The following is a 27,412-nucleotide window of genomic DNA, read 5'->3' on the forward strand; positions in this document are numbered from 1 at the left end:
CTATTATCTCCCCCATATTTATGGGTCTGGACTGGGCAATCCTGGACATCCTCTATTATCTCTCTCACACACACCCCCTACATTCACGGGTATTACTGGGCAATACCGTATTTCCTCTAGTATCTCTCTCTCTCTCTCTCTCTCTCTCTCTCTCTCTCTCACACACACACACACACACACACACACACACACACACCTACATTTACAGGCCTGGAAATCGAGCGCACAAACACACTCGCTACATTTACAGATCTGGAAATCGACTTGTCTCTGGTGACGTGAACTTCGAACGTGGTTGGGTCTTTTTCCCTAGGGCGCAACTTAAACAAGGCATGGGGTCCTCCGAAATACAGCGGTTTCAGGGCTCACCCCCAGCACGATCTCTGGACCCGAATGGAGATCACTCATTTAATAATCCCTTCAACCTCTGTGAAATACTGCAGGTGGCGACTTCCTGAGATGGAAACTTCTCTACCACCAGCCGCCCGCCCCTCCCGGGCGCAGGCTGCCCCCCTTTTCCGGGCAGGAACCGCGGAGACAATGCCCTGGCAGGCCCCCTAGCGTTCTCGCGGCCAGCCCCGCCAGGTCGGCCGGCCGGCCGGCCGGGACGCGGCCCGCACGCCTCCCCAGCGGAGAGCCCAAGCGCCGGGCCGCGCGGCCCGGGAGCGCGCCGCCCCTCCGCCCGCCACCGGGGCGACCCCTCGCGGCCCCGCCCCACCCCGGCCCGGGCTCCCCGCGGAGGCGCCCGGCTGCCCCGCCTCCCCCACCCGCGCGCGCCAACTCCCAGCTCGCGGCCCTGATTGGCCGCCGCATTCCCGCTTTCCTTCCCGAACCGCCATTTTGAAAATCTTGTTGATTCGGGGGAGCCGAGAGCGCGGCGCGAGCGTCACGCCAGAGAGCGGCCCGCGCGCCTCCTCCTCGGCGCTCGCCGCCGCCTCCCGGAGCCTCTTCGTGCCTTCGCGCGCCAGGCCCGCGGCGGCCGGCACCGGCGGTGAGGGCTGCGTCGGGGCAGAGGAGGCCGAGAGGGCGCCGCGGGCCCGCCCGCACCGCCGCGGCCATTTGGACGGCGGCCTGGGGCGGGGGGAGGGGACGCGGGGCGGCCGGCGGCGGCGGCGGCGGCGGCGCGGGCCGGCGCGAGCGGGCGGGGGGCGGCGCGGGCCCGGCGGAGGGAGGGGCGGCTCGGCGCCCGCGGTTTCCCGCCTCGGGAATGCCCGCAGCCGGAGGGAAGCCGTCCCCGGGGGAGTAAGCGCTGCTGTCCCGGCCGCGGGAGGAGGCAACTTTGAGGTCGGGTTTCCCGCGGCCCCCGGCGTCCTGGGGCCGTGAAGGGTCGGGCAGGTCTCGGTGGCCGCCCCGTCCCTGCCGCCGGGGCCGAGGGGACCGAGACGTGTGGCTTTCTGCCCGCCCGCAGGTCGACAGCATGTCCTCCTCGGGCCCAGCTGCAGAGGGAGAGGGAACCCCCGCCCAGCCCGCGTCCGAGAAAGAGCCCGAAATGCCCGGCCCGAGAGAGGAAAGTGAAGAGGAGGACGAGGACGACGAGGAGGAGGAAGAGGAGGAGGAGGAAGAAAAAGGTGGGAGAAAGTCGCGTCTCTGGTGATGGATTTCTCAGAAAACCGTTTTCTTGCCTCCTTTTTTTGCGCCTGGAGACGCTGAATCGGAGGGATCTCTGGCGAGAATGTTGGCGAGATTTATCCCTTTTTGGTGTTGAGCAGTGGCAGAGAATTGGTGAATTCCGGTTGGTAGAAAATAGCTGTTAGCGTTGTTATTTACGCATTTGGGAGTTGCGGTTGACTTGTGGCCAGCAATCTGCGTTCGTAACGTTTTCGTCATTTGACAGGACGTTTCTAAGTTTCAGATCTGTTTTTAAGACTTGTTTGTTGGCTTTTGAAGTCGCTAGGGTTGCTGTTTTTAATTTCATCTTCTGCTAATTTAAGTACAGGTGTTTTGCCTTTTGAAGTTCTTGCGAGGTCTTTCCTGAAACCACACATGCAGACGTGAAGACGTTATTCATGCTAGTCCTGGAGATATTTTGACAACTTCTCATGCATCTGCTGAACTTCAGCAGAGGCCCTTTGCAGAGGCTTGGGGGAGTTCACTCTCACGGGGAAACACCAGTGAAAGCTGTTGCTGCTCGAGAAAGTAGTTAAATAGGAAAGCGGTGAGCTGTGAAAGAGCTCCGAAACTGGTCTCAGTTTTGGAGTTGCAGGAGTGCACTGTTAACCATTATTTGCCTGGAGGCCTGAAGCAGGAGGACCTTACCGGATGCGGGACTGATAGAGCATCACTTTCTCCAACATGCACGGGGCACTACCACTTCCGGGTATGCCAGGTTCCTAAAATGTTTTCCAGTCACTTAAAAAAATCTGTATCGCAGTTCTCTTAGCGTCCTTTGATGATATTAGACCAAACCAGGTTTGTTTAATATGTGGCTCCAGCCAAACTTGGGAAGAAGTTTGAAGTGTTCTTTCCAAACCCGGGTTTAAGCGTCCCATTTCTTTTAAGCCTCAACCAGCCCCAGGTCAGCATTTTATACCTACGATCTGGGTTGAGATTACACGGCATGCCTTTTTGTTTGTTAGAAGTGGTAGGTGCTCTGAGATCGGAGCATTTCCACATTTAAGTACTGAAGCGGTTGGAGAAAATTATAAATTATTTTTAAGCTATTCACAATACAATAACTAAAAATTGGCTGCAGTATCTCAACTATTAGTCCAAAATTTTCTGAGTGTTTTTACCTCCGATTTTTTGTTTGTTGTTTAGTCTCTTTTTAAAGACCAAGTTTCTATACCACAGGGATGATGGATTCCTCTGTCAGGAAAAAAATTATAGAAATCGTGTAAAAATACTACCTGTGGCTGATACAGCAATGCTTAGGGGCCAGATGATCGTTCAGAATGCGATTTTTTTTTTTCTCCAGAATTACCCCCAAGGAATTCTGTAGTTGTTCTAATTGATTATTCTGTTTCCTTCCTTCGACGTGTTTGTGGAGCAACTAAAATTGTGAAGGTTTTTATCCCAGCTAGCCCTGAAAGTTTGATTGTACTCCTGGGGCATCTCAGAAACAGGACAGCGCAGTCTGCCAAAGAAGGGTGGACTTGACTTGGGTGGGGAGGGGCTAGTATAAAAGATGACTCTTAGGTTTGTGTCTTTGGCAGTTGAGCTGACACTATTACCATTTTCTGGAAAACATAATTCACAAAGGTGAGCAAGTGTGGAGAGGATTCGGAGTTCTGTTTGAGCGCACTGAGTTAGGTGCCTGGAGGACACGAAGTGGAGCTGTCCACTGGCGGCTCTGACAGTTGATGTGAAGCTTAGCTCTTGACTGGATGCAGATCGGGAGAGCCATTAGCTCATAGATGGTAATCAGAGGCAAGCAAAATGGTTTAAGTCAGTCGGGGTTTCAGCAGCAGGATAACAGGGATTGCTTTAGAGTGTGTTTTCTTCCCTCTGCACACCATTGCCAGAATATACCTGCCGGAATCCCTTTATCCTTACTCATTTTTTCTGCGCAAATCCTTATGTCTCCAAATCTTTCAAAGCCACCTCCAAATGTTTTGATCGTTTTTGCTTAATCCAAAAATAATTACTGTCTTCAACTCGGAGAACTTTTATTTGTATCTTTCCTAAGGTGTGTATCACCTCCTTGGAGTATATTTGTGACTAAACACCACCAGTAGACGTGATGTCTTTCAGGATATTCAGTATCTTCATCATCTGTTCATCCCCCCCCCCCTTAGTATCTAGTGAGGCTTTGCACAAAACAAGCATTCAGCTGAATGAATGAAAGGACGTTCAGTGATAGAGTGTTCTCTTTTTTATCTGAATTTGTGTCAGTGGGTATAAATCATTTTAGAAATTTAAGTTTAAAGGTTTAAGTTTTTAAGTATATGTTATATGTCTTTTTTAATGTTTTTAAATGTTTATGCATTTTTTTTAATGTTTATTTTGAGAGCGAGAATGTATGCACAAAGAGAAAGGGTGAGAGAGAATCGCAAGCAGGCCCTCTGCTGATGAGCCCTACTTGGGGTTCGATCCCAGGAACCATGAGATTATGACCTGAGCCAAAATCAAGAGTCAGACGCGTAACCAACTGAGCCACCCAAGTGCCTCTCTAGCCTTTTTTTTTTTTTAAAGCAGTCCACACCATAAACAGTTTAACTTTTTTTAGAATGATTTATGACCACTGTTATAAACATTTACTGAACTACAAAATAATGTCCTCCCAGTCAGTTGCAGTAAATGTGAACTTGTAGAATTTTGCCCTATTTATAGCAACATTAGGCTGCTCTGCCTTAGCTAAGGTCCTTGTTTTTCTTTCGTCAGCTTGCTGAATTATTGCTTTCTTTGTATGTTTTTTGAAGTTCTTATAATCTCAGCCCAAGCTAGCTATTTGATGATGTACCATAAACTAAATTGCAATCAACAGAATTAGGTCTAATTAAAGAGTCGGCCTTGGTGATAGTTCACAAAGTGACTGGACTTTCATTAGCAATAATTGCAGTTGAATAAAAGTTTTTTGCTTTCTGATTTTTTTTTTTTAAAACTGGATCCCTTTGTGACTTGCCAGGCAAATAAAATGTTACTCTAAAAAAAAGATTTCAGTGATGTTGTTAACTTACTATTTTTCATCTCTCATTTGCTTCTCAAAACCATGCTCAGGAGAAGAGTAAAGTATTAGAGATTTCTGCAGTTTTTCCTTATATGTTTATCCAATAAAATTAATATGTTCTTTAAGCTTCTGGTTATTTAAGAAGTATTAAATTAATTTCTAGAAAAGAGTCTGATCGTGGAAGGCAAGAGGGAAAAGAAAAAAGTGGAGAGATTGACCATGCAAGTCTCTTCCTTACAGAGAGAGCCATTTACAATTGCACAAGGTAAGTTTATTCTGTTCTTTTCACTTTACACTAAAAATGTTTAAATATCAAACTTATGGTCAGCAGTACTCAGTTTTTAGTGTTTACTAAGTAGTTATATATTAATGGTATAATTTCATTTCGTTTGCCCTATTGAGCAAAAGCTATAAATAAATTATGCTGTAAAAATAACCATCATTAAAATAACTGTAAATCTATTAACACATAATAGTGCTTAACTTTAATTATTATGGTGTGTTTTTTCCTAGGAAAAGGACAGAAACTTTGTGAAATTGAAAGGATACATTTCTTCCTGAGTAAAAAGAAAACAGATGAACTTAGAAATCTACATAAACTACTTTACAACAGACCTGGCACAGTTAAGACCTTTTTTATGTCTTTAATCTAGTAACATATTTATGTATTTGTGCAATAGAAGCATATAATTTTAGTTCTGGAAAGGACTTCAGCAATCAACTAGTTCAGTTTCTGTACCATACAAATGAACAAACTGAAACACACATTTATTAAATGATTTATCACAGAATACATAGTTGGATATTAGCAGTTAGGATTGTAATATCCAGGCTTTGTAGTATAGTTTTTATGCCAAACTGAATTTTTTTTAATTGTGGTGATTTTAGTGATCTTTAAATGTATTAGAAGAAATTTATTTTGGGAAGGTTTCCAGCTATTCAGAAAAAATGATAAAGTATAATTGTATCTCATTTTGAGCAAATATCTGATAAATTAGGTGGTAATTCTTTGGGGATTTGTTAAAACAAATCTATTTCATATAATTGAGGAAACTTTGGGTTTTGCAAGGACAAAGTGAAGTTTGATGTTAGAATCTTGTGTGTTATCTCATTTGATCTCACTACAATCTAATTTACACAAGTCTCATTACTGTTAAATCGTATAACTTTTGGATATTGGAGGTCTTCTGTTCTTTTCAAAAAATAAAATCCATGACTCTCTAAGAAATAAATATTACTAGTAATGTGTATTACTTGGGGAAAGGATCTTTTTTTAAGAAGTGACTTTCCACATCCCCTAATACTGTCAGATAACATTTAGTTGTAGTTCTCTAATTGTCAGTAAAAATTCCCAGATGGAAATTTGTTCAATTCAAATTGTTATTTTTAAAGAATTAAATTTTCAAGCCTTTTATAACGTTAATATTTGAGTGACAAATACTATTTTCCGTTGTGAGTTAAGAAATGTTGAATAAACCAATACTATAACTGGGAAACAGATTTGAAAATACAAATGTTGGCTTTGAATTTTTCTTATGTACATTACTGGGTAATAAATAGCATTAATAATAAAGGAAACATTTTCAGGTGTCCTCATTAAAGAAGAATGTGGGTCAGTTCAGTGGCTTTCCATTTGAAAAAGGAAGTGTCCAATATAAAAAGAAGGAAGAAATGTTGAAAAAGTAAGTTATTTTTACATGTATTGTGTTTTGATCAATGTATTTTGAGTTAATTTTTAAACATTTAAATAAGACCATCCAAACATTTTTAGTGGACTGCTAATTTTTTGCTTTTAATGCCAAGATCTTAACATTCCTTGTTAAGATCTTGGGATCTTTGTTAACTTGGGATATTCATTAGTTTCCCATAAGTAGTTACTGTTAAGATTATTGAAAACTCACATAAAAAATGCTTCTATTTCTTAGAAGCATACGCAAATAAGTCATTCAGACAGTTCAAAATTCAAGTCTTGGGAATAGAGTGAAAAATCCACCACCCTCCTTTATCTCCTGCCAGCCTTTCTGTTCCCCCAACTTGTAGGTACCATTTAAACTATTTTGAAAACAATCAATTTGATGAAAACGTGTTCTTTACCACAATGCAAGCAAGATGATATATTCTTAAGAGCTTTTGTTTATTAAATCCTTTATAGTTTAAAAATAGTAAATAATAGAGATGATTGTTCCTTCATCACAGTAGGAGTGCTGAGGGGAAAATCTAGTATTTAATACTATGTTTGGCTCCATAGCTCAGGGGTTAGAGCACTGGTCTTATAATCACCAACCAGAAAAATTAAGTCCATGAATTTTATAGTATTGAAAACTTCTTACGTTATTTTCTAGTGAATTGACTTAGTTTATTCCTTTACTACCTTTAAAACTTAATTAGTAGGGGCACCTGGGTGGCTCATTCGGTTAAGTGTCCCAACTCTTGATTTCATCTCAGATCATGAACTCCTGGTTCATGGGTTTGAGCCCTGAGTTGGGCTCTGCACTGGTATCTCGGAGCCTACTTGAGGCTCTCTCCTCTCCCTCTCTCTGTCTCTGCCCCTCCCCTGCTTGCAAGCACGTGCTCATTCTCTCTGTCTCTTAATATATAAACTTTAAAGGGGTGCCTGGGTGGCTCAGCCAGTTAAGCATCTGACTTCAGCTCAGGTCATGATCTCACAGTTTGTCGTTCAAGCCCCATGTCAGGCTCTGTGCTGACAGCTCGGAGCCTGGAACCTGCTTCAGATTCTGTGTCTCCTCTCTCTGCCCCTCCCCCCGCTCATGCTCTGTCTCTCTCTGTTTCTCAAAAATAAATAGAAATGTTTAAAAAAAAGTTTTTTTTAATTTAAAAAGCTTAACTGGTAAATAGTGTTTTTCAATTTATTAATAATCCTATCTGGTTGTATTTTATACATTAATCAAGATTATTAGGAAAGTGCTTTTTATTGTTTTCTGGAAAGTACTTCTCATATTCAGAGAAACATTAGATGCTTTTTTTTTTTTAAAGGGAGGACTTATTTTTAACTTACTTATTTTGATAGCACGGGAGGGGCAGACAGAATGAGAGAGAATCCCAAGCAGTCTCCGTACTGTCACTGCAGATATCAGGACCATGAGATCATGACCTGAGCTGAAGTCAAGAGTCAGATGCTTAACCAACTGAGCCACCCAGGTGCCCCTGGGTTGGATGCCCTTTTGTGGTTTTTTTTGGTTTGTTTGTTTGTTTGTTTGTTTTTAGTGTTTGAGAGAGAGCATAAGTGGGTGAGAGACAGAGAGAGAGGGAGACAGAATCTGAAGCAGGCTCCACGCTCTGAGCTGTCAGCACAGGGCCAGATGGTGGGGCTTGAACCCACAACCGTAAGATCATGACGGGAGCTGAAGTCTGACTTGACTGACTGAGCCACCCAGCGCCTACCCCCTGCCCCCATGCTTTTTTTAATGTTTGTACCTGAGTGACTCTGGTTAGCTATTGCCTTTATGTTGTGGAGAATGTTTATAAACTTTGCTACATAACAAACTTGGTTTCTTTCATTTTCTGTTTTAGGTTTAGAAATGCCATGTTAAAGAGCATCTGCGAGGTTCTTGATTTGGAGAGATCAGGTGTAAATAGCGAACTGGTGAAGAGGATCTTGAATTTCTTAATGCATCCAAAGCCTTCTGGCAAAGTGAGGACCAATTTTTACTATTTCAGTAATGAATCAGTTATAGTCTGTCCTTCCTTTCTCTTTTTATGGAACAGTTTAGTTTGTTAGCAGCATTGCTTCTCAACATTCAGTAGTGTCTTCTGCTTTCAAAGAACATGCACCAGTTTCATGATAGAAATAGCATAGGAGGCATATAGATTTGTCTTCTTATCAGATACAGAAGATAGAAGATTAAGAAAAATAATTATTAACTAAGTTAATGTCAAATGGACAGAAATACAAACTTAAGTATTCAGGGTTTTATATCTAGAAGGAACTGGAAGAACAGAAACAGGTTGAATTGAGGGTGAGGTGTTAGGCTGGATGGGGAACGTATGCAACCTTCAACCAGGTGAGGAAAGATAAGATGGGCATATAGAACTGGGTATTTTCTAGACACTGGAATAATGGTTGGAAGTAAAATGGCCTTATACTTTCCCCCACTCTTCCTAAAATTCAGATTAGGTTTGCCTTAATTGTTTAACATAGGACTCGTTAACTGACTTCAAATGTCTATTAAAGTATTACTTACCTGACTTTGCACTTTCAGTTTAAGTCTGTCAGTAAATATTTTCATAATCTTCCTCATTTTGTTAGCAAAGAAACTGCGGAAAATTCTAGAGGACCTAGGAGTTCAGGGGAAAACCATCGGTGAGGGAAGGGAGAGGGCATAAGGATTAGGAACCAGAAAATAGCTCTGGAACTTTGGTTTTATTTGCTCTTGGTATGATTTACCATTAGCTGGAGAAAGACAGATAAAGAATATTTTTGTCATATAGCTATAAATCCAAGGGCTATGGTGGGGGTTTTTTTGATTTGGTTTTGGGGTTTTTTTATATGTTTTGAGTTTGCTTAAAAATGAGAGATTCCCTATTTCTTAAACTTTTACTATGGACAGACCTGTACTTCTTAAGAATTTCATGTGACAGGGGCGCCTGGGTGGCGCAGTCGGTTAAGCATCCGACTTCAGCCAGGTCACGATCTCGCGCTCCGTGAGTTCGAGCCCCGCGTCGGGCTCTGGGCTGATGGCTCAGAGCCTGGAGCCTGTTTCTGATTCTGTGTCTCCCTCTCTCTCTGCCCCTCCCCCGTTCATGCTCTGTCTCTCTCTGTCCCAAAAATAAATAAATGTTGAAAAAAAAATTAAAAAAAAAAAAAAAAAAAGAATTTCATGTGACAAATTGAATACCATTTTCCCAGAAGCCATTCAGAAGTTGTTTAGGTTTTGAGGGATATGTTTACATTCTTTTAATCAGTGATTTTGAATGTGTTGGTTTTAAGACCCAAATATCCTCTTAAAAATTAATGAGGACTCCAGAAGCTTTTGCTTATGTGGGTTATTTTGATATTTACTATGTTATAAAGTAAAACTGAAAAAATTTTATTTTTTTTTTTTGAAAAAATTTTAAATACCAGTAAGCCCACTACATGTTAACGAAAGTAATGTATTATATGAAAAATATACTTTCAACAAAACTAGAAGAATGGTATTGTTTTGTATTTTTCCAAGTCTCTTCATGTCTGTCTTAAAAGACCGCTATATTGTTATTTGCTCTGGATTTCAATCTATCGCACATTGTTTTGCTTGAAGTATGTAAAGAAAATCCAGCCTTACCCAGTATGTAGTTAGAAAAAGAGAGTGTCTTTAAAAACTTTTACATAATTATGGATATTCTCTGATAGACCACCAGAACTCCACAGTGGTAGTTTATTAAAGGTTAGTTGTAATGTGGTGTCTGAAACCAACATTCACCAGGTGGAAATTATTGGTTTTTTCAATTGTGCAGATCTTCCAAATGTTGGCACGTTTCCATTAAACACTGTCAAAAAGTCATTAATTAATAAAATCACTGTCTTATCAGAAAAACCTTTAGGTATTAGGAGGCTGTTAAGTTCATGGTTATGGACGTGAATTTTCCATATGAAGTTTTGAAATTTATTATTGGCAATAAATACCATCAGTTATTTTCTTTAAAGTGACAGGCTCACGTTCATTTTGAGAACATGTCTTTTAAATACCTAAGTCTGAAAAGGCATACTTTGACGGTTCTTTTACAAATGGTGTTTCATGAAAAAGGTGGCTGGCTCAGCTCCCAGCTCAATTGTGCAAGTGCTTTTTCTTGAGAAAACCAGTGAAGTTCAGTATGTGGCAAACGTGTTTGAGGTGTACCTCCCATTTTGTTACCCAGATGTCGTAAAGTCACGTACTTAGAGGTTGAGAGTTGACATCACTAGTATTTATTGATTCATCAAGGACATTCTAAAATACCTTTTTCTTTTCACTTCTAGTGTGTGGTTATGAGGAATATAATGACTCCTAGCAGTTTGCTGCCTCTGCCTTGATTAGTACTAAAGTGCCAGTGATTTTACAACCATCTTTGCTTTTGCAGTCAGTACAAATATCAACACAGTGAAGAGAGAAAATAATGTCTTGATGTTATCATGAAAATAATTTTGATACTGTGGGCTTCTAAAAGGGTCTCAGGAAACCCTATGATCCATGAACCGTATTTTGAGAACCACTCTTTCAGTCTTTCTTATGGAATCTAACTCTTGTATCCACTTTTCATATCTGCTTCTGTGATGATTACTTCTTAATCTATTGATATCAATCTCGAGTTATTTTCTGTACTACCTACATTTTTGTCATTTAAGAAAAACACTACAAACTCATTAGTAACTAATTTTTGTCCCCATAGTAATAAAATTATTGAATTAACGTTGTTTTACTATCTTTTTTTTGTAACTTCTAGTTACAACTTCTAGTTTGATTATTTTTCAGATTTTGTTTCCAACAAGTGATGATGCTGTTGACACTGGGTTCTGGTTAAGGTTTAACTGTTTTTAGGACCAGTACAGGAAGGCTCTAAAATATTTATATATTGCTGCTTCTTTATTTATCTTTGGAAGTTGCATTTTCTTGATTGGTTACTTGAACGGTTTAACATTCTTTCACTTTCCTGTGTAGATTATCCTGCACCCATCCAGTCTTCTCCTTTACTAATTCCTTATATAGATTATATTCTTACTGCCTGTATCTGGTTCCTGAACTGAGATAGTAAGGGATACCACACTTTTCTAATATATTTGAGTCCTGGGTTTCATATATTGATTGAATAGGGAGTTTGGACAATCAGAGTCACCTTTTCTCCAGAATTTATCCAAATGGATTTGGTTCCTGGTACTAGCTGGTAATTGTAACAGGTTGCATAACAAGGATATCCATATACGTTCAAGGAAGTTTTTTTGTAGAAACTTACAGAGAACCCCTCTGAGAAGTATCAATAGTCTACTAACTTAATTTTTTTTTTTTTTAATTTTTTTAATGTGTATTTATTTTTGAGAGAGTGTGATTTAGGGGAGAGGCAGAGAGAGAGCGAGACACAGAATCTGAAGCAGGCTCTAGGCTCTGAGCTGTCAGCACCTGAGCTGAAGTCAGATGCTTAACCAACTGAGACACATAATCACCCCATACTAACTTAAAATTTCTGAACTGACATAGATTGGCTGTAGGCCAGTCAGCCTTTAGGAAGAATAGGTTGTTTGGGCAGCTAGAGGCTATCTTATGGATTGTACATAACCTGAGAACAGAGCATACACAAAACAGCCACCTTATTCTTAAATTTTGTGTAGGTGACAGTGACCCCTAGACTGGAAGTTTCTAGGAGAGAAAGAACCTGCGGTTCTGCCAACTTCATGAAAGATAGTGCGTACAGTTACCACTAACATTTATATAACTGTATATCATAAAGTTATGTTCTGGGATTTTCCTTACAATTTCTGCTTATTGCAGAAAATAACAGGAAAAAATAAAAATAGTAGATACCTATAATTTCGGAAATAATTTTAATTCCTCAGTGTATATATTTTCAGATCTTTTATGCAAGATTTTATGGTTTTCAATTTCAGAAGTTAGCAAATACTCCCCTAAGAAAGCATTTAAGAATTAAATTTGCTGGTTAATATGATCAAATTGTTTCTTCACATGGTCTCTGCTTTTTAAATATGCATGCTTTAATTGAATATCAAAGTAATAGCAGTACATGTATTTTGTGTTTCTTAATTAGTTTCATAATTAACATACCCAACACTAATTGCATATTTAGAGTCAATGAGAATATAAACCTGACATTAGCAAAAGTAGAGCCCAGGGGTAATATGAATACAAACTATATAGTTCATAAATTCAGGATGTGTAAAGTGAGGTTTTATTTCCTTTATGGATGGTTCTAGTCTTTGATTAGAGCATCCCCTAAAGCAAGAAGCTCCTCTGGCATGGCCATTAATGCTTACAAGGAATGAAATGAATTGTAAGTCTAACTCAAGATATTGCCCTTGACCACATGTAAGTAACTCTCTGAGCTTAATCTAGTGTGTACTTGGGCATCTAATCCTAGTCAGAACACAGAGTATGTATTTCAGCATTTGGAAAGAGTCTTGCCTAGGTGTGAGAACACAAATGAAGGGGTATTGGTAGTTCAGACAGAAAGATTTACTTGATACATTAAAGACGAATTGTTGTCTGTAAAGCTGCTAAGTTTGGCAATATCCCCTGAGATGGAACAAGAAGAATAATTGAGTCGAGAAGGAGTTACCAAAAATGATTCACTTGGAAATATAATAGCCCATTGTTGTTATCTTTATTGTACACAGCCATTGCCAAAATCTAAGAAAACTTCTAGCAAAGGCAATAAAAAGGAACGGAACAGTTCTGGAATGGCAAGGAAAGCTAAGCGAACCAAATGTCCTGAAATTCTGTCAGATGAATCCAGCAGCGATGAAGATGAAAAGAAAAACAAGGAAGAGTCTTCAGATGAAGAAGATAAAGAAAGTGAAGAAGAGGTAAAATGTTGGGTGTTTGTGGGTTTTCTCATTTCTTTCCATGGGAGAGTTAAATATTCCTGTCTTATGATAGGTATGGCCAGAAAACAGATTCTAGAAACTATCTACCGTATTGGTTGTTTTTAGTTACAAAGACAGAGAAATAGTTAAGTATAAATTCTTTCCCTTATGGAGCTTTTGGTTTTATGGCCATGTGAGAGCTTGGGAGTTGGAAGAGTGAGGTTGGTGTGGGCTGGACTTGAACTGGACCGTGAAGATTAGAGTAGATCAGTGGGAAGTGGAAGAGTGTGTGCACGGAGCCATTTTCTGTTTTATGTAGAAAGCAAGGGGTTTAAGAACCACCAGTTTTTCTCAACTCATTGGGGATGATTTAATGATCATAATAGCATTTGAGTTTTATTTGGTGGGTGGACAAGTTTTGTACCACTTAGGAATCCCTGCCATTTTCTTTTACTTGGGAATATCAGTAAAATTTTGAGAGCATTAAGTTTCCCAAGTGAAACTTTAGGAAAAGGAGAGCTCTGAACCATTTAAAGAGTTAGCTTATACCCTTTCCTTGATATGTAGCTTCAGTCAAGGAAGTGACTTCTTATTATTGCTAATAATGTTTTGATAGAGACTCTTTTTTACTTTGTTTTGGTGTCCCCTTCAGTGGTCAGAATTTGCTCTGTAAGTTGGGTCATCTCCTTTGTCTTATTTAGGGACTTGATTAGTTGGCTTGACTTTTTGGACCAAGACGATTCTTTTTTGTGGAGGGCTATCTGGTGCATTATAGTATGTTTGCCCACTAGAGGACAGTAGCACCCCCCCCCCCCAATTTCTAGTTATGAAAATCAGAAATATCTGTAGACATTGCCAAATGTCCCGGTGGGGTGGGGCAACCTCCAGTTGATAACTACTGGATTAGAAGGAATAAAGATGTGATGAGTGTGTATTTGTTTTTAGGTACTTAAATCCATGATTATTTTAATGTCAAATTTTTAAAGATTTCTATAAAGCTAAGTATAAAGTACTTCATAACTTAAAAAAGAATATTACAAATCTAGCAGGTGTTTCATATATTTTTGGTGTGAAGGGAGATGAATAATCTTAGCCCTAAGGTTTTTATGGAATAGATTTTAAGGACATTAGGAGGGAAGCATGTTTGTTTATATGTGGATGTATAATAATAGCAATTTTGCAGTAATATTCTTCAACAAATTTTGGGTTACGACTACATGTATTCACTATGCTTCCTAAAACCTTTAAAAAAATTTTTTTTTAGTTTTTTTTATGTTTATTTAGTTTTTGAGAGAGAGCACAAGTGGCAGAGGGGCAGAGAGAGAGGGAGACACAGACTCCAAAGCAGGCTCCAGGCTCTGAGCGGTCAGCATGAGCATGAGCTTTGGAAACAATCTAGGTACAAATTCCAGCTCTACCTTCAAGAATGATTTTGGGCAGATTACTTATAAGTCTATACCTCACCTTCTCATTTATAATATGGGGTTTATGGCAGTACCAGTCTTAAAGGGCTGTATTAAATGACTTTATTTAAAGCACTTAAGAGCAGTGCTTGGCAAAGGTACTGTATGTATTAGCTGCTACTATTACTTTTGTCATATGTAATATTCCTAAATTTAATATTCCTGCCATTTAATGACTAAGGTGTAGGTTAAAAAGTGAGGGTATTTTATACTCATTTTCACTTGTTTTCCAGATTACTGTCCCATTGTTCCAAATAGAATTCTTTGAATCTTGTGAATATAAATGACCCCTGATTGATTTGTAATCATATTGGTTCCTGGATAATGATCACAAGTGGAACTTGTCCTAATTTTAAATCAAAGCCTTTCTACAGTGTCATTAAAAAAGGATTTTGTGCTAGAAACCCAGGTTAAATGGTGAAAAGCCATGTAGGAGAAAAAGAAAACTAACAAACTTCATAAAATACAATCCAATAGAATCTGGACTGAGAATTGCTTTTTTTTTAATTTTTTTCTTTTTCTGATTAAGTCTCCCTCCAACAACCATACAATTATTCATTGCTCTAAAGGATATTTCAAATTTAGGACTATACTCCTCAAAAACTTTATTACTGATTCTGTTCCTGTGAAAGGCTCTGATTACCTTTGAAAGGTAAGTACTAGCAACAGGAGCAGTATTTCTCTGGTAACTGTGTTTTCCCTTACTCTTTCATTTTTTCGAGGACTGAGAGAAGTGGCAACCTTGTTAGGGACTTCATAAGTGGCAGTATTTTTGATTATTATGATGAAAGGACCTCTTTTTTAAGAGGTCATAAAAAAGATTGATAGGTTGATTGGAAAAGTTGTGGACTACCTGTAGATAGAATTATTTTGCAGATTCTTTTCATAGAAGATTACTAAATTAATATTACTTATTCTGCTTATTTTTTGAGACAGATTTTTCTTTTATAAATAAAAGATTTCTCCCCCATTAACATTAGATTCTTGGAATAAGTAACTATGAGTGTGGGTAGATTAATCTTTTGTTTCCTCTGTAAATTGAGGGCTTTGGACTATTTATAATCTAGATCATATTGCTAAAGTCAGAACTCTTACTCAAGCAGAAATCCAGTTCAAGTTACAGTTGTCTATTGACCAGTTATGTGAGGTTGAGTGTTAGTCACCTGCTCGTGACTCATAGTTAGCTGTGTGGAAGACTAGGATATTTAAAAGTAAATTTATTATTTCTTCACTGTAGGATTGAAGTCACTGAAAACCACATGGTTGAAACAGAATTGGCAGGTTTTTTAAAAAGTCCTCTATAGGAAAACGTGTCACACTTAATCATGTTAGCCAATAATTGCTAAAAAATTTTGTTGGAAGTTCTCTGTACCTACCTGTAGCTCTATTTTTGTGATAGGTAGTTCATGGTTCACAGCCGTTTTTAATCCTCCTTTTCTTGAGAAGTAATTCAAATAAGTTGCTCTTTCTTTCCAAGAGTGACTTGGGTAGTAATTCGTTTATAAAAGGGCCACTTTAAACTTCTTTATCATTTTGGTTCTTGGAAATTTGCTTAATTAGGTCAGTAGAAGGAGAGTTGCTTAATTCTAGAATTAGGAAATTTGTAGATGAAGTTTCTTAAAAATGAGGGAATAAGAAAAATGACAGGTTTAGTTATTTTCTATAAACTTACTCTGAAAATCATGTGGCTCCCATACTGGATTAGCTACTTTCAGGGAAGATTGCTAAAATGAGCCAGTGAGCTTAAACCATGCTTAGGTATGCCATTTACCATAAGCGTTAGACCTTAGGCACAGAGAAGTCATTGGAGAGTACAGAAAAAGAAGCAATGCTTCCCATTGGAGAAAACAGTTCTCGTGATCTCTTAGACCCTTAAAAGCATACTTGATTTTTTAAAGTTTTATTGTAATACATCTTCAGTTTTGGCTTATTAGTGTTTTTATAACACCTTCTTATCACTAGAAATGTATACAACAAACTGAATTATTACTTAGTATTTAGAATTTATCTGAACCTTCCCATACATATCAGGAATGTCTCCAGTTGCGAACACTTAAAAACCTTACTAGTAATGTCCAAAACAGGAATTCCTTTTTCTTCCATGACAAGAAATCCACAGACGGGCAATTTGGGGCCAGTACAACAGCTCAAGAAAGGTTGTCAAGAATTTGAGTATCCTCTTTATTCCTGAGCCACCATCTTCATAAGGGGCACTTAACCTCATGATCACAAGATGGTGCTTTTACCTTAAGGCACTGAATCCCTGTGGCAGAGAGAAGAGCAAAGAGCTTTCTTCCAGTAATGTTTCACTTTGTTGTTTTTTGCCCCAGAAGGGATTCCTTTTATCAGACATCTCCGGTGTACATTGCCTTGGCCAGAACTTTGTTACTTCTCTACCTCTAACTGCAGGGGAAGCTGTGAGATCCAAGTGTTAGCTTTCCTGAGTCTGTGGGGGAAGGAGGCATCCTGCAGTGTCAGCCAGATCAGAGACACTTTGAATTCTAGTGTTTGGTAAACTTCTATATATGTACCATTCAGGGAATTATTTGGTGGTAGTGGGAGGGTGAATGCAAAAGTTTTGTTAGTCCTTAATTATGTTCTAAAATATAAGAACCCCCCCCCCATAATAATTTGATCAGAGGAATTACAGAACCATATAAACTATTGAAATCTTTCATTGGAAGGCAAAGTTAATAATCATCATAATAAAATCTTGAACTTGCTTTCATAATCTTTTGTGAACTATATTGAGGCTTGCACATTCTTTACTCTTGGCACTCTTGAGTTTTCTCAGCCAAGTTGTTAAAAGAATAGTGTATTTTAAGCTAATTTTTATTTTGTTCATCTGTTCACCCAGTACAACCTTTCTGCTGTGAGGACAGGATTCTGGCTCTGTGACAGGCGTCTTTTTTGGAGACCCTCCTTCAAGAGCCCTGCTGCCTATAAAAGATAGGTAAGCCTTTTCTCCCAAGATTTTTTTTTTTTTTTGCCTTCCTTCAAAAAGTGCTTGTGTCATTCCTCTGATTCTATACCTTCATGGTTACCAGAGATCATGGAAAATCCTCTTCAGATTTTTAAAAATTTATATTATTAATCTTTTACAAATTTAGATTATAGTAAATGGTACTATCTGAAATTAATGGCAGCTGTCAATTTTTATGTTTCCCATTAGCACATCGAAACTTCCTACAATGCTAGATGGCTCTGATTGAACTACTCACAGCAGATTCAAAATAGCAAGCCAGAATCTTAATAAATCCCGTGACAACTTGGACACTAGCCTTCATTTTTTTAAAAATTTAACCACCTAATTTTTTCCCATATATTTTGAATAAAAAATTCAAGTTTTGGCTCCTATTTGATTAAATAACTAAATGTTAACTCTGAGTACCTCCAACATTTTTCCTTTGTAATGACATATAATGTGTTTTGTTATAATTACTAAAACTTTCAAAAAAACTTTGTTTATTCATTTTTGGAAGACAGAGACAGAGCCCAAGCAGGGGTGGGGTGGAGAGAGAGGGGGACATAGAATCTGAAGCAGGCTCCAGGCTCTGAGCTGTCAGCACAGAGCCCTATGCGGGACTCGAACTCATAAACTGTGAGATGGTGACCTGAGCCAAAGTCGGACGCTCAACCGACTGAGCCACCCAGGTGCCCCTTATTTTCAAAATATTTTAAGAGAGATTTCAAAGTAAGGGTTTCTCATGTTATCACTTATAGTATTCAATTTTATAAATTGGGAGTGCACTAAGTGCCGTTGAGGTTCCAGAAAATATTTTCTACCCAAATGCCATTTGAATGGTACATGATATAGGATTCCCAAAGAAAGTGTCCCTGTCTATTGCCGAGGGAAAGCTTTGGAGAGAAATGGCAGAAATACCTGTTGAAATTGACCTTTGGGAATAGAAAGGAAAGTTGTGAACAAAGATGGGGAGCAAGAAAGTCCAGGGTACCTGTGACGTACACACTTGTTTGTGGTTGGTGGTGTGTCCAGAAGTAGAGCAATGAGAGCAGAAGCCAGAGCAGGGCACACAGAAGCCAGACTGTGGAGAGCCTGTGAGCTTGGGCGTTTTCGTATGAGTAATTGATGAATCATTCTCGCTCTTTCAAAATGATTGCCTTATTCTACCTGAATTTTGCCAAGTGTTTGGCTGAGTAGGGGGGAAGAAAGAGACCTGGCCTCTGTCTTCCAGAACAGTCTGCCTGAGGAGAGGTACCCCTTGTTCAGTAAATGTTTATTGGCAAATATAAGGAAACTTACTGAGAGTCAGCTGTGCGCCGTGTACTTCACGTCGTGCATCTACTGAGTCTTGACTCCAAGAGAGAGGATGATATATCTTCATTTTTGTATACCTCAGGGTTAGAATAAACATGTCCATATGTATTTTGTTAGTATTCAGGTACTCCTGACACACAGTATTACGTTCGTTTCAGGTGTACTCTTAAGGTTTTTTAATGTATTGTCCATATTACTCTTTCCGGGGCTGCTAGTTTATATGCGTCTGTCTTCAGAGTTGTCTGTAAAGAACTACTGATTTAGATTCAAATTTGAATTTAAGCAATAGCTTTAGATAAGTATATATCCACTTCTGCTTATAAAAACTGAACTAAAAACTATTGACATAAATACAGAACTTGAGAAATTATCCTCTTGATTAATTTATGTAGTTCCTGCCTTTTCCCTACATATCTCCAGTCGTATATAATCCAGACTAGGAATGGCAAACTATGGCCTATACACCAGATCCAGCCTGTGGCCTGGTTTTGTACAGCCTAGAAACTGAGGATGGTTTTTTCCATTTTTGAAATTTGTTACAACAAAAAATGAAAGTTGGAACAGTAAGCACATTTAGCCAGCAAAGCCTAAATTACTTATTCTCTGGCACTTTATAGAGAAAGCTTGGTGGATTCAGACTATAAATGTATCTTTTATCGTAGAAATTTATAACTAGGGGCGCCTGGGTGGCTCAGTTGGTCAAGTACCCGACTTTGGCTCAAGTCAGATCTTGCAGTTTGTGAGTTCGAGTCCCACACCAGGCTCTGTGCAGACGGCCTGGAGCCTGCTTCAGATTTTGTGTCCCTCCCTTTCTCTTTGCCCCTCCTCTCCTCATGTTCTAGCTCTCTCTTTTTCTCTCAAAAATAAACATTTAAAAAAAAAACTAAAAAAATAAACATCACTAGGTGAGTCTGCTGAGAGGCTTTCAGAAAACATGGGTGCATAGGCCTCACCCTTGATGAGTTTATCTATTGGTCTCTTTTCCTCTCTTTCATATACAACCTGTATACGTAAATAGTGCCGGAAGACCGTTATATTAAAAAAATGAAGAAGTTTGGCTAACTGCTATTAGTAGCAGCATGTGGCAGGCATAGCAATGCTAGTGAAACAGTCTCAGGGCTGGAATAGATCTTTAACAGTTACCTAATTTCCAGAGACCTTTTCCCATCTTAATCTTCCAAGTAAATTGTGTAGCACCTACTAAGTGCCAGTCCTAAGCCCCGCGCTGGAGATCAAGAAACAAATAAGACAGGGTCTCTGTTCATCAGCTGGTAGAAAGGGAGAGGTCGAAGCTGAGGAGGAAAGAAGTCCATAGAGTATAACTTAAGAGCCAGGAAAGAGAGATGGACAAGATCATGTGGAAGCTCAGAAGATTTTAAAAGAGTATTTACCTCTTTGTAGGGACATGTGGGGAGCAAAGATCCAGACAGGAAAGCTTCACAGGAGGTAACAATTTGATCTGACCCTTTATTTTTTTATTTTTTTTTTTTCTGAAATTTATTGACAAATTGGTTTCCATACAACACCCAGTGCTCATCCCAAAAGGTGCCCTCCTCAATACCCATCACCCACCCTCTCCTCCCTCCCACCCCCCATCAACCCTCAGTTTGTTCTCAGTTTTTAACAGTCTCTTATGCTTTGGCTCTCTCCCATTCTAACCTCTTTTTTTTTTTTTTTCCTTCCCCTCCCCCATGGGTTCCTGTTAAGTTTCTCAGGATCCACATAAGAGTGAGACCATATGGTATCTGTCTTTCTCTGTATGGCTTATTTCACTTAGCATCACACTCTCCAGTTCCATCCACGTTGCTACAAAAGGCCATATTTCATTTTTTCTCATTGCCATGTAATATTCCATTGTGTATATAAACCACAATTTCTTTATCCATTCATCAGTTGATGGACATTTAGGCTCTTTCCATAATTTGGCTATTGTTGAGAGTGCTGCTATGAACATTGGGGTACAAGTGGCCCTATGCATCAGTGCTCCTGTATCCCTTGGATAAATTCCTAGCAGTGCTATTGCTGGGTCATAGGGTAGGTCTATTTTTAATTTTCTGAGGAACCTCCACACTGCTTTCCAGAGCGGCTGCACCAATTTGCATTCCCACCAACAGTGCAAGAGGGTTCCCGTTTCTCCACATCCTCTCCAGCATCTATAGTCTCCTGATTTGTTCATTTTGGCCACTCTGACTGGCGTGAGGTGATACCTGAGTGTGGTTTTGAGATCTGACCCTTTAAAGGATGAACAAGAGAGGTTGGCAGTGTTAAAGAAAGATTTGGTAGAAACTATTTACACAACATCGGATTATACCAAGACCCATCTTAGCTTTGAAACAATCTAAAGAAATGATCCTGGAGCCCCCACTAAGTTTGGAGGGTAAAGGCCAGAGAAAGCCCTAGTACAGATTCGGTGAGCCTTTGTTGTCATTTTGCATTTTCTGCCAACATTTCTTACTCTTTGTTCTCATTGGTAACATTTGTATGTAATGGAAAAAGTTAAATTTAACAGTATAAATAGGTTATGATCTCGCCGGCTTATTTTTGTCATATCAACTCTGGCTTAGATGCATAGGTACATTACCCGTTTCTGTAAGCAAGTAATCTAGTAGGAGGCACACTGGGCTTAATGTGCCTCTTGCTCCTTAACTAGTTATAAGGCACTGGCTCTCTTAATTGCTCAGATACATTTTCCTCATTTGTAATAAAATAAACTGTTTTGTATTTGAATTTTTTTTTGCTTTTTTTTTTTAAGCTCATGTAAGACCGTGTATGTGGAGCAATACTATACAAATTTTTCTTTTTCTTTTTCCTTTTAATTATGTTTTAACCACATCCTGGGTTCAGAGTAGAAGTAGTAAACTAGATCCTGTAAACAATACAGAGATGAATGTGACAAATACTTAAATGGCTGCTTTATGTCAAACTTTTTTTTAAGTTTATTTATTTATTTTGAGAGAGGAAGAAAGAATCCCAAACAGGCTCTGTGCTATCAGCACAGAGCTCCATGTGGGGCTTGATCCCGTGAACCATGAGATAGTGACCTGAGCCAAAATTAAGAGTCGGATGCTTAAATGACTGAGCGCCCCTGCACCAAACATTTTTAAGGTAGCCAGGTGTCTTTTCTCATGGAAATTGTCAAATACAACTTTAAGAAACTTGTGATGGGGTGGGAAAAGACTGTAAGTAACTAGGTTAATAAATCTGTATATTAAATGTTTTCTCTGCTACCTTGTATTTGTTTACTCACTTGATCTTTAGAACAATTCTACAGATATAGCCACAGTTCATCAAATCCCCGATGCCTATAAGGCATCATTTTAATGTAAATTACAAAATGCACCCCAATATCTGAGATGAGAAAACGTGAAAAAAAAAAAGTGGTAAATTCAGCAAAGTCTGGTATTATTACCTCCATTTTACAGATGAGGAAACAGGCACAGGGAAGGAAGGTAAGTGATTTGTTTGAGAATACAAAATTGGTCAGTAGTGGAGTCCGGATTTGAACCAGGAAGTTTGGCTCTGAAACCTGTGTACTGCTTCACATGAAGTAGGGATACATGAACTATAGGCCAAGTAGTGTGGGACCACAGATGAATCAATTGGTGGTGGTGCAGTGAGAGATTCAGAGGGGACTGTTAAGCTGGATTTAGACTCATAGGTGAGAGTTTCCTATGGAGAGGAGGGGGTGAAAGTAATGAGGACTTGAAGCTTCCTGTAAGGTGTAAATGGGCACGCTCTCACTCTCCTTTCCTCCAGCTCACCCAGGGCCTCTTTCCTTTACCTCCAAAATACCAGGTTATCCACAGTTAACCTTTACCTGCCAAAAATCGCCCATTGTGTCCCCGTACCCAGGTCCTCTGAGATGCTCCATTTAAAAAAAAAAATTTTTTTTTTAAATTTTATTTTTGAGAGAGAGAGAGACAGAGTGCAAGTGGGGGAGGCGCAGAGAGAGAGGGAGGCACAGAATCCGAAACAGGCTCCAGGCTCCGAGCTGTCAGCACAGAGCCCGACGCAGGGCTCGAACCCACGGACCGTGAAATCATGACCTGAGCCGAAGTCGGATGCTTAACCAACTGAGCCACCCAGGCGCCCCTAAGATGCCCCATTTTTAAAAGTTAACTTCCTCCTATTCATACCTAAAACTTACCAGAGCAGCTGAGGTGAATGATTGTTAACATCTGCAAGGCTAACATACACATGTGAGTTTCTCTGCCTCCGCTGTTTCCCCATGTCAACATTTACTGGTCTAAGGAAGATGTTTTACTGAATTCCTACCTTCAGTTTGCCACAGAAAAACTTGTAACTGGTTACTAAAGATAAGTGAAATCCGTTGTAAATAACATAGTTTGTTATTACAGGGATGGGTGTTTGTGGGGTCCAGTCATGTCTACCAGAATGCAATGAAATAAGCATGATGCATCATGGTTAGTTAACACGGGTGTCATTGAGACTGTCTTACTGCTTTTGTTCTATTTATCTATTCTTTGTATTGACCTTTTAAAGAAAACTTTAAAACTTCCAAGTTACTGCACTTAATGAAAGAATTTCCTTACAAAAGGAAGCTCTCATAATAGCAATAATAGCTAATATTTATTTTCCATTTCCTGTGAGCCTGGTACATTAAAAGTGTTCTACATGTATTAATACATTTACTCCCCCAAAGACATGAAGTAATGATATTTCCCTTATTTTGTAAATGAGGAAACTAGGGCCCAAAGATACATTGGGGCCAGAATTTGAAATCAGGATGCTCGCCCTCAGAGCCCACACTCTCCTCTGTTAGGTTTCTGTAGTGCTTGTGACAGTATGTTTGCAGTTTTTCTCTTAACTTAATAGGCTAGTTGTCCACTTAAACTGTGGACACCATCCCTGCTAGATGATGATGTTAAATATAGAAAGAAGCATTGTTTTAATCATGTTTGTCCAGTGGTAACATCTTGTGGAGATGGCTTGATTACCCTTTATTTATCACTCTAAATTCTCATGCTTTTCAAACTGTCACTACTTCAAGGTTGCAGGTTTTAAAATGGTGCCATATTATCTAAAAGTATTTGAAGTTGTAATGATAGCTGTAAATCCTGGCCTGAAAAGGCTCTGGAAGTATTTTTTTTTTTTAATTTTTTTTTAACGTTTATTTACTTTTGAGACAGAGAGAGAGCATGAACGGGGGAGGGGCAGAGAGAGAGGGAGACACAGAATCGGAAGCTGGCTCCAGGCTCTGGGCCATCAGCCCAGAGCCCGACGCGGGGCTCGAACTCATGGACCGCGAGATCGTGACCTGAGCTGAAGTCGGACGCTTAACCGACTAAGCCACTCAGGTGCCCCACTCTGGAAGTATTTTAAGTACCTGCTTCTAATTATCTGATTTGGATGAGGATGAAGTAATAATGCTTCTAACATGGTTATCCCTTGCTCATTTTCCTCAACCCTTTCTTAATAACTTTCTTATAAAATCTTTTAATCACCTACAGATCCAGATTTTATTAAATTTTGACTAAAGAGTGATACATCACAGTGATGATTCTTTTATTCTGTGTATTAAGTGTGTCACCAGATCTTACAAAGTTTTAGTATTCCCTTTCAGAGCCTAGTGTGGTTCTTATGAATTGGGCAGACGCTGAATAAAACTTAGTTTAAGTTAGAGAATTGATGACCTAGTGATACCTTTCCAGCAACCTCCATTAATTCTTAATTCTTAATTCCTCGAAGAATTAGGAAGTAAGCAAAAATGGCCTTAAGTAGCAAACATCCATAGGTAGAACTTATATACTTTACTTACATAAAGCATTTCAGGGGCGCCTAGGTGATTCAGTCAGTTAAGCATCAGACTCTTGATTTTGGCTCAGGGCATGATCTCCCAGCTCATGAGATTGAACCACGTGTCAAGCTCTGTGCTGACCGCACAGAGCCTTCTTGGACTTCTTTCTCCCTCTCTCTGTCCCTCCCCTACTTGTTCTCTCTCAAAATAATGAGCTTTAAAAAAGAAAAAAAAAAGGTATTTTAGCCCCTTGTCACCTCTCAGATGCATTTTTTAAGTGGTACTTAAACCAGACAGATTGGCAAGGTCCCAGCCCCAGCCAACAGTATGTTATTGAGGTGGGACAGGGCGATAATGATGGTGGGCCGATACGAATATGTAGTAATGGCAGTGTGGCAAGAGGAAAGACAAATACTCAAATCCAAACTGCACTTAGAAATAGCTTGAGCCCACTTTAATCTTAGATCGGTCTATACACTTTATCGTTTTTTTAAAAAGGAATTATGATAATCAAATTGTAAAACATTTGGAGAGACATTCTGTCAAAAGTGATTTGCAGTATTTTGGGTATGTAAAGATGAGATTTTAGGTTATCTTGAGGCATTTGCTTTATATAAGTTGCTTTTACTTTGGGAAAGTTAATTAAATGACTTAATGTTCCCTAATTTCAAAGACCCTGTTTGAGACAAAGTATAAATTATAATTGTGTCATTTTAATCTGTCCATGTGTATATACTTTGCTTTTGTTTTATCAGCTGTGAGTTAGTGTATAAGAAAACAGTTTCTGGAGTTAGATCTATTTGAATCTCACTATTTTGTTATGTGGCTGTGAACAGAATACCTCTTGAGCCTTAGTTTCCTCATATATTCATGAAATAGTTAACTGAGCAACAACTGTGCACAGTGATATTTAGGGGTTAGGGATATTAACAGTGCACTTAAGAGTGTCAAAAAAAAAGTTCTGTCCTCATGGAACTTCCATTCTAGCTGGGAGAGACAATAAAATAATGACATTTATATTCTAAAGGTTTTTTGTTTTTTAAGATTAAGGCAATACATATAAAGTTTCCTGTCTATACTGTGTGATAAATCAGGGCATCTTGTATTTGGTGTTTGATTCTTCTCGTGACTGGTTTCATGTTGGGATACAGTGAAGTTTGTTGAGTGTATTGGTTATCTAAAAAATTGATGGGGCGCCTGGGTGGCTCAGTCGGTTAAGCGTCCGACTTCAGCTCAGGTCACGATCTCGCGGTCCGCGAGTTCGAGCCCCGCGTCAGGCTTTGGGCTGATGGCTCAGAGCCTGGAGCCTGCTTCCGATTCTGCATCTCCCTCTCTCTCTGCCCCTCCCCTGTTCATGCTGTGTCTCTCTCTGTCTCAAAAATAAATAAACGTTAAAAAAAAAATTGATAATTAGTAATTTTTCATTGGAGATGTTGAGTACATTAATTTTCTCTAATTTTGCTGGGTACAGAGGATTTAGAGAGATGGCATCAATATATGTTCTTTGCTTTCCTTTCCAACAGCCACCAAAAAAGACCTCTAAAAGAGAAAAACCTAAACAGAAAGCCACTTCCAAAAGTAAGAAAACTGTAAAAAGCGCTAATGTTAAGAAGGCAGATAGCAGCACCACCAAGAAGAATCAAAACAGTTCCAAAAAAGGTAGGTTAGAAATGACACCTTTTCAACAGCTCTAAAGATCTAATTCATATGATATAAGCGTTTTGAAGTGTGTTTGGAAATTAGAGAAACTGCAAAGAAAATTTGGAGAAAGTGGTATACCAGTTTTTTATGGTTACAGTTTTTCAGAATTGACAGAAATTTCAATGCATGTTTTATAAGTAATTTATTGAGTAGTGATTTATAATTTTATGTAATACTCCTTTGAAAATCTAATGAATGCTTGTCTTACTTTCAGAAAGTGAATCTGAGGACAGTTCAGATGATGAACCTTTAATTAAAAAATTGAAGAAACCTCCTACAGATGAAGAGTTAAAGGAAACAGTGAAGAAATTACTGGCCAGTGCCAACTTGGAGGAAGTCACAATGAAGCAGATTTGCAAGGAGGTAATTGGACAAGTACTTGGATCATTTTGCTTTTATTTGAAAAATTCTTTCACTCTTCCCTCAGTGCAATGCGAGATTTGTATGTGCATTCATTAGCGAACAAATGTCTGTGGAACTGTTCTGTGCCCGGCATTCCTGCGGGTGCTGGGATACTGCTTTAAATGAGTCAGTCTCTGCCCTGTTGGACCTGCTTCGTAAACAACAGTGGGATGTATCCAGTGAATACAGTGAAGGCAGTAGATTCCAGACTTGAGGGAGAACACTCTCTTCCTGATCGGGACACTTTTTATTGATGGATCCTTGGACTGCATTAGTTGTAAAAAGCAGAATCTCATGGACCACCGTATTTTCAGCATTACTGTTGTACTAAGATGCTGTATCAGGTACTTAGTTCAGACTTCTGTAAAGTTTTCCTGATACTCAGAAAATAAAATGACCTAGTCTTGAAGAGGATTCCTTAGAGATTCTATACCCGAAATCAAAATTGGGAGATTTTACAATCTGGTTTCTGATGGTAAAACCAAATTAAAATTTTAAATGTACCTAAGGTGACATAGTCTGTACTTTTGTTAAGACCTTGATTATTGTTTTGTTTATTCATTCAGCATTCACTGAGCCTCTCCTGTGTATCAGACACCGGGATAGATTTGGGGGTAGAGCTGGGGATCTGTTAACTTGGCTGTTGGGGGCTTACTGATCAGTGAGATGGGAGGAGATGGCTATTGTAGTGAGT

The 27,412-nt window shown here is 39.2% G+C and overlaps 1 protein-coding gene across 3 annotated transcripts in view; it reads left to right on the forward strand.

The window, feature by feature from the left end:
• The first annotated feature begins 811 nt into the window (after positions 1-811).
• The window catches only part of DEK (DEK proto-oncogene), a 31,665-nt gene continuing 5,064 nt past the window's right edge, over positions 812-27,412 (forward strand). For 2 of the 3 annotated variants that reach the window (XM_043590733.1, XM_043590735.1), the window contains exons 1-9: positions 812-991; positions 1,409-1,568; positions 4,770-4,871; positions 5,120-5,229; positions 6,194-6,288; positions 8,138-8,258; positions 12,927-13,115; positions 26,139-26,274; positions 26,531-26,679. In XM_043590733.1, the coding sequence (XP_043446668.1) occupies positions 1,418-1,568; positions 4,770-4,871; positions 5,120-5,229; positions 6,194-6,288; positions 8,138-8,258; positions 12,927-13,115; positions 26,139-26,274; positions 26,531-26,679 (1,053 nt within the window). In that variant the 5' untranslated portion in view covers positions 812-991; positions 1,409-1,417. Of the gene's footprint in view, positions 992-1,144; positions 1,285-1,408; positions 1,569-4,769; positions 4,872-5,119; positions 5,230-6,193; positions 6,289-8,137; positions 8,259-12,926; positions 13,116-26,138; positions 26,275-26,530; positions 26,680-27,412 lie in introns of those variants that run through there. The other variant, XM_043590734.1, reaches the window with a different exon arrangement.

The sequence above is a fragment of the Prionailurus bengalensis genome, chromosome B2 (assembly GCF_016509475.1).
Source record: "Prionailurus bengalensis isolate Pbe53 chromosome B2, Fcat_Pben_1.1_paternal_pri, whole genome shotgun sequence".
Taxonomy (NCBI): Eukaryota; Metazoa; Chordata; class Mammalia; order Carnivora; family Felidae; genus Prionailurus; species Prionailurus bengalensis.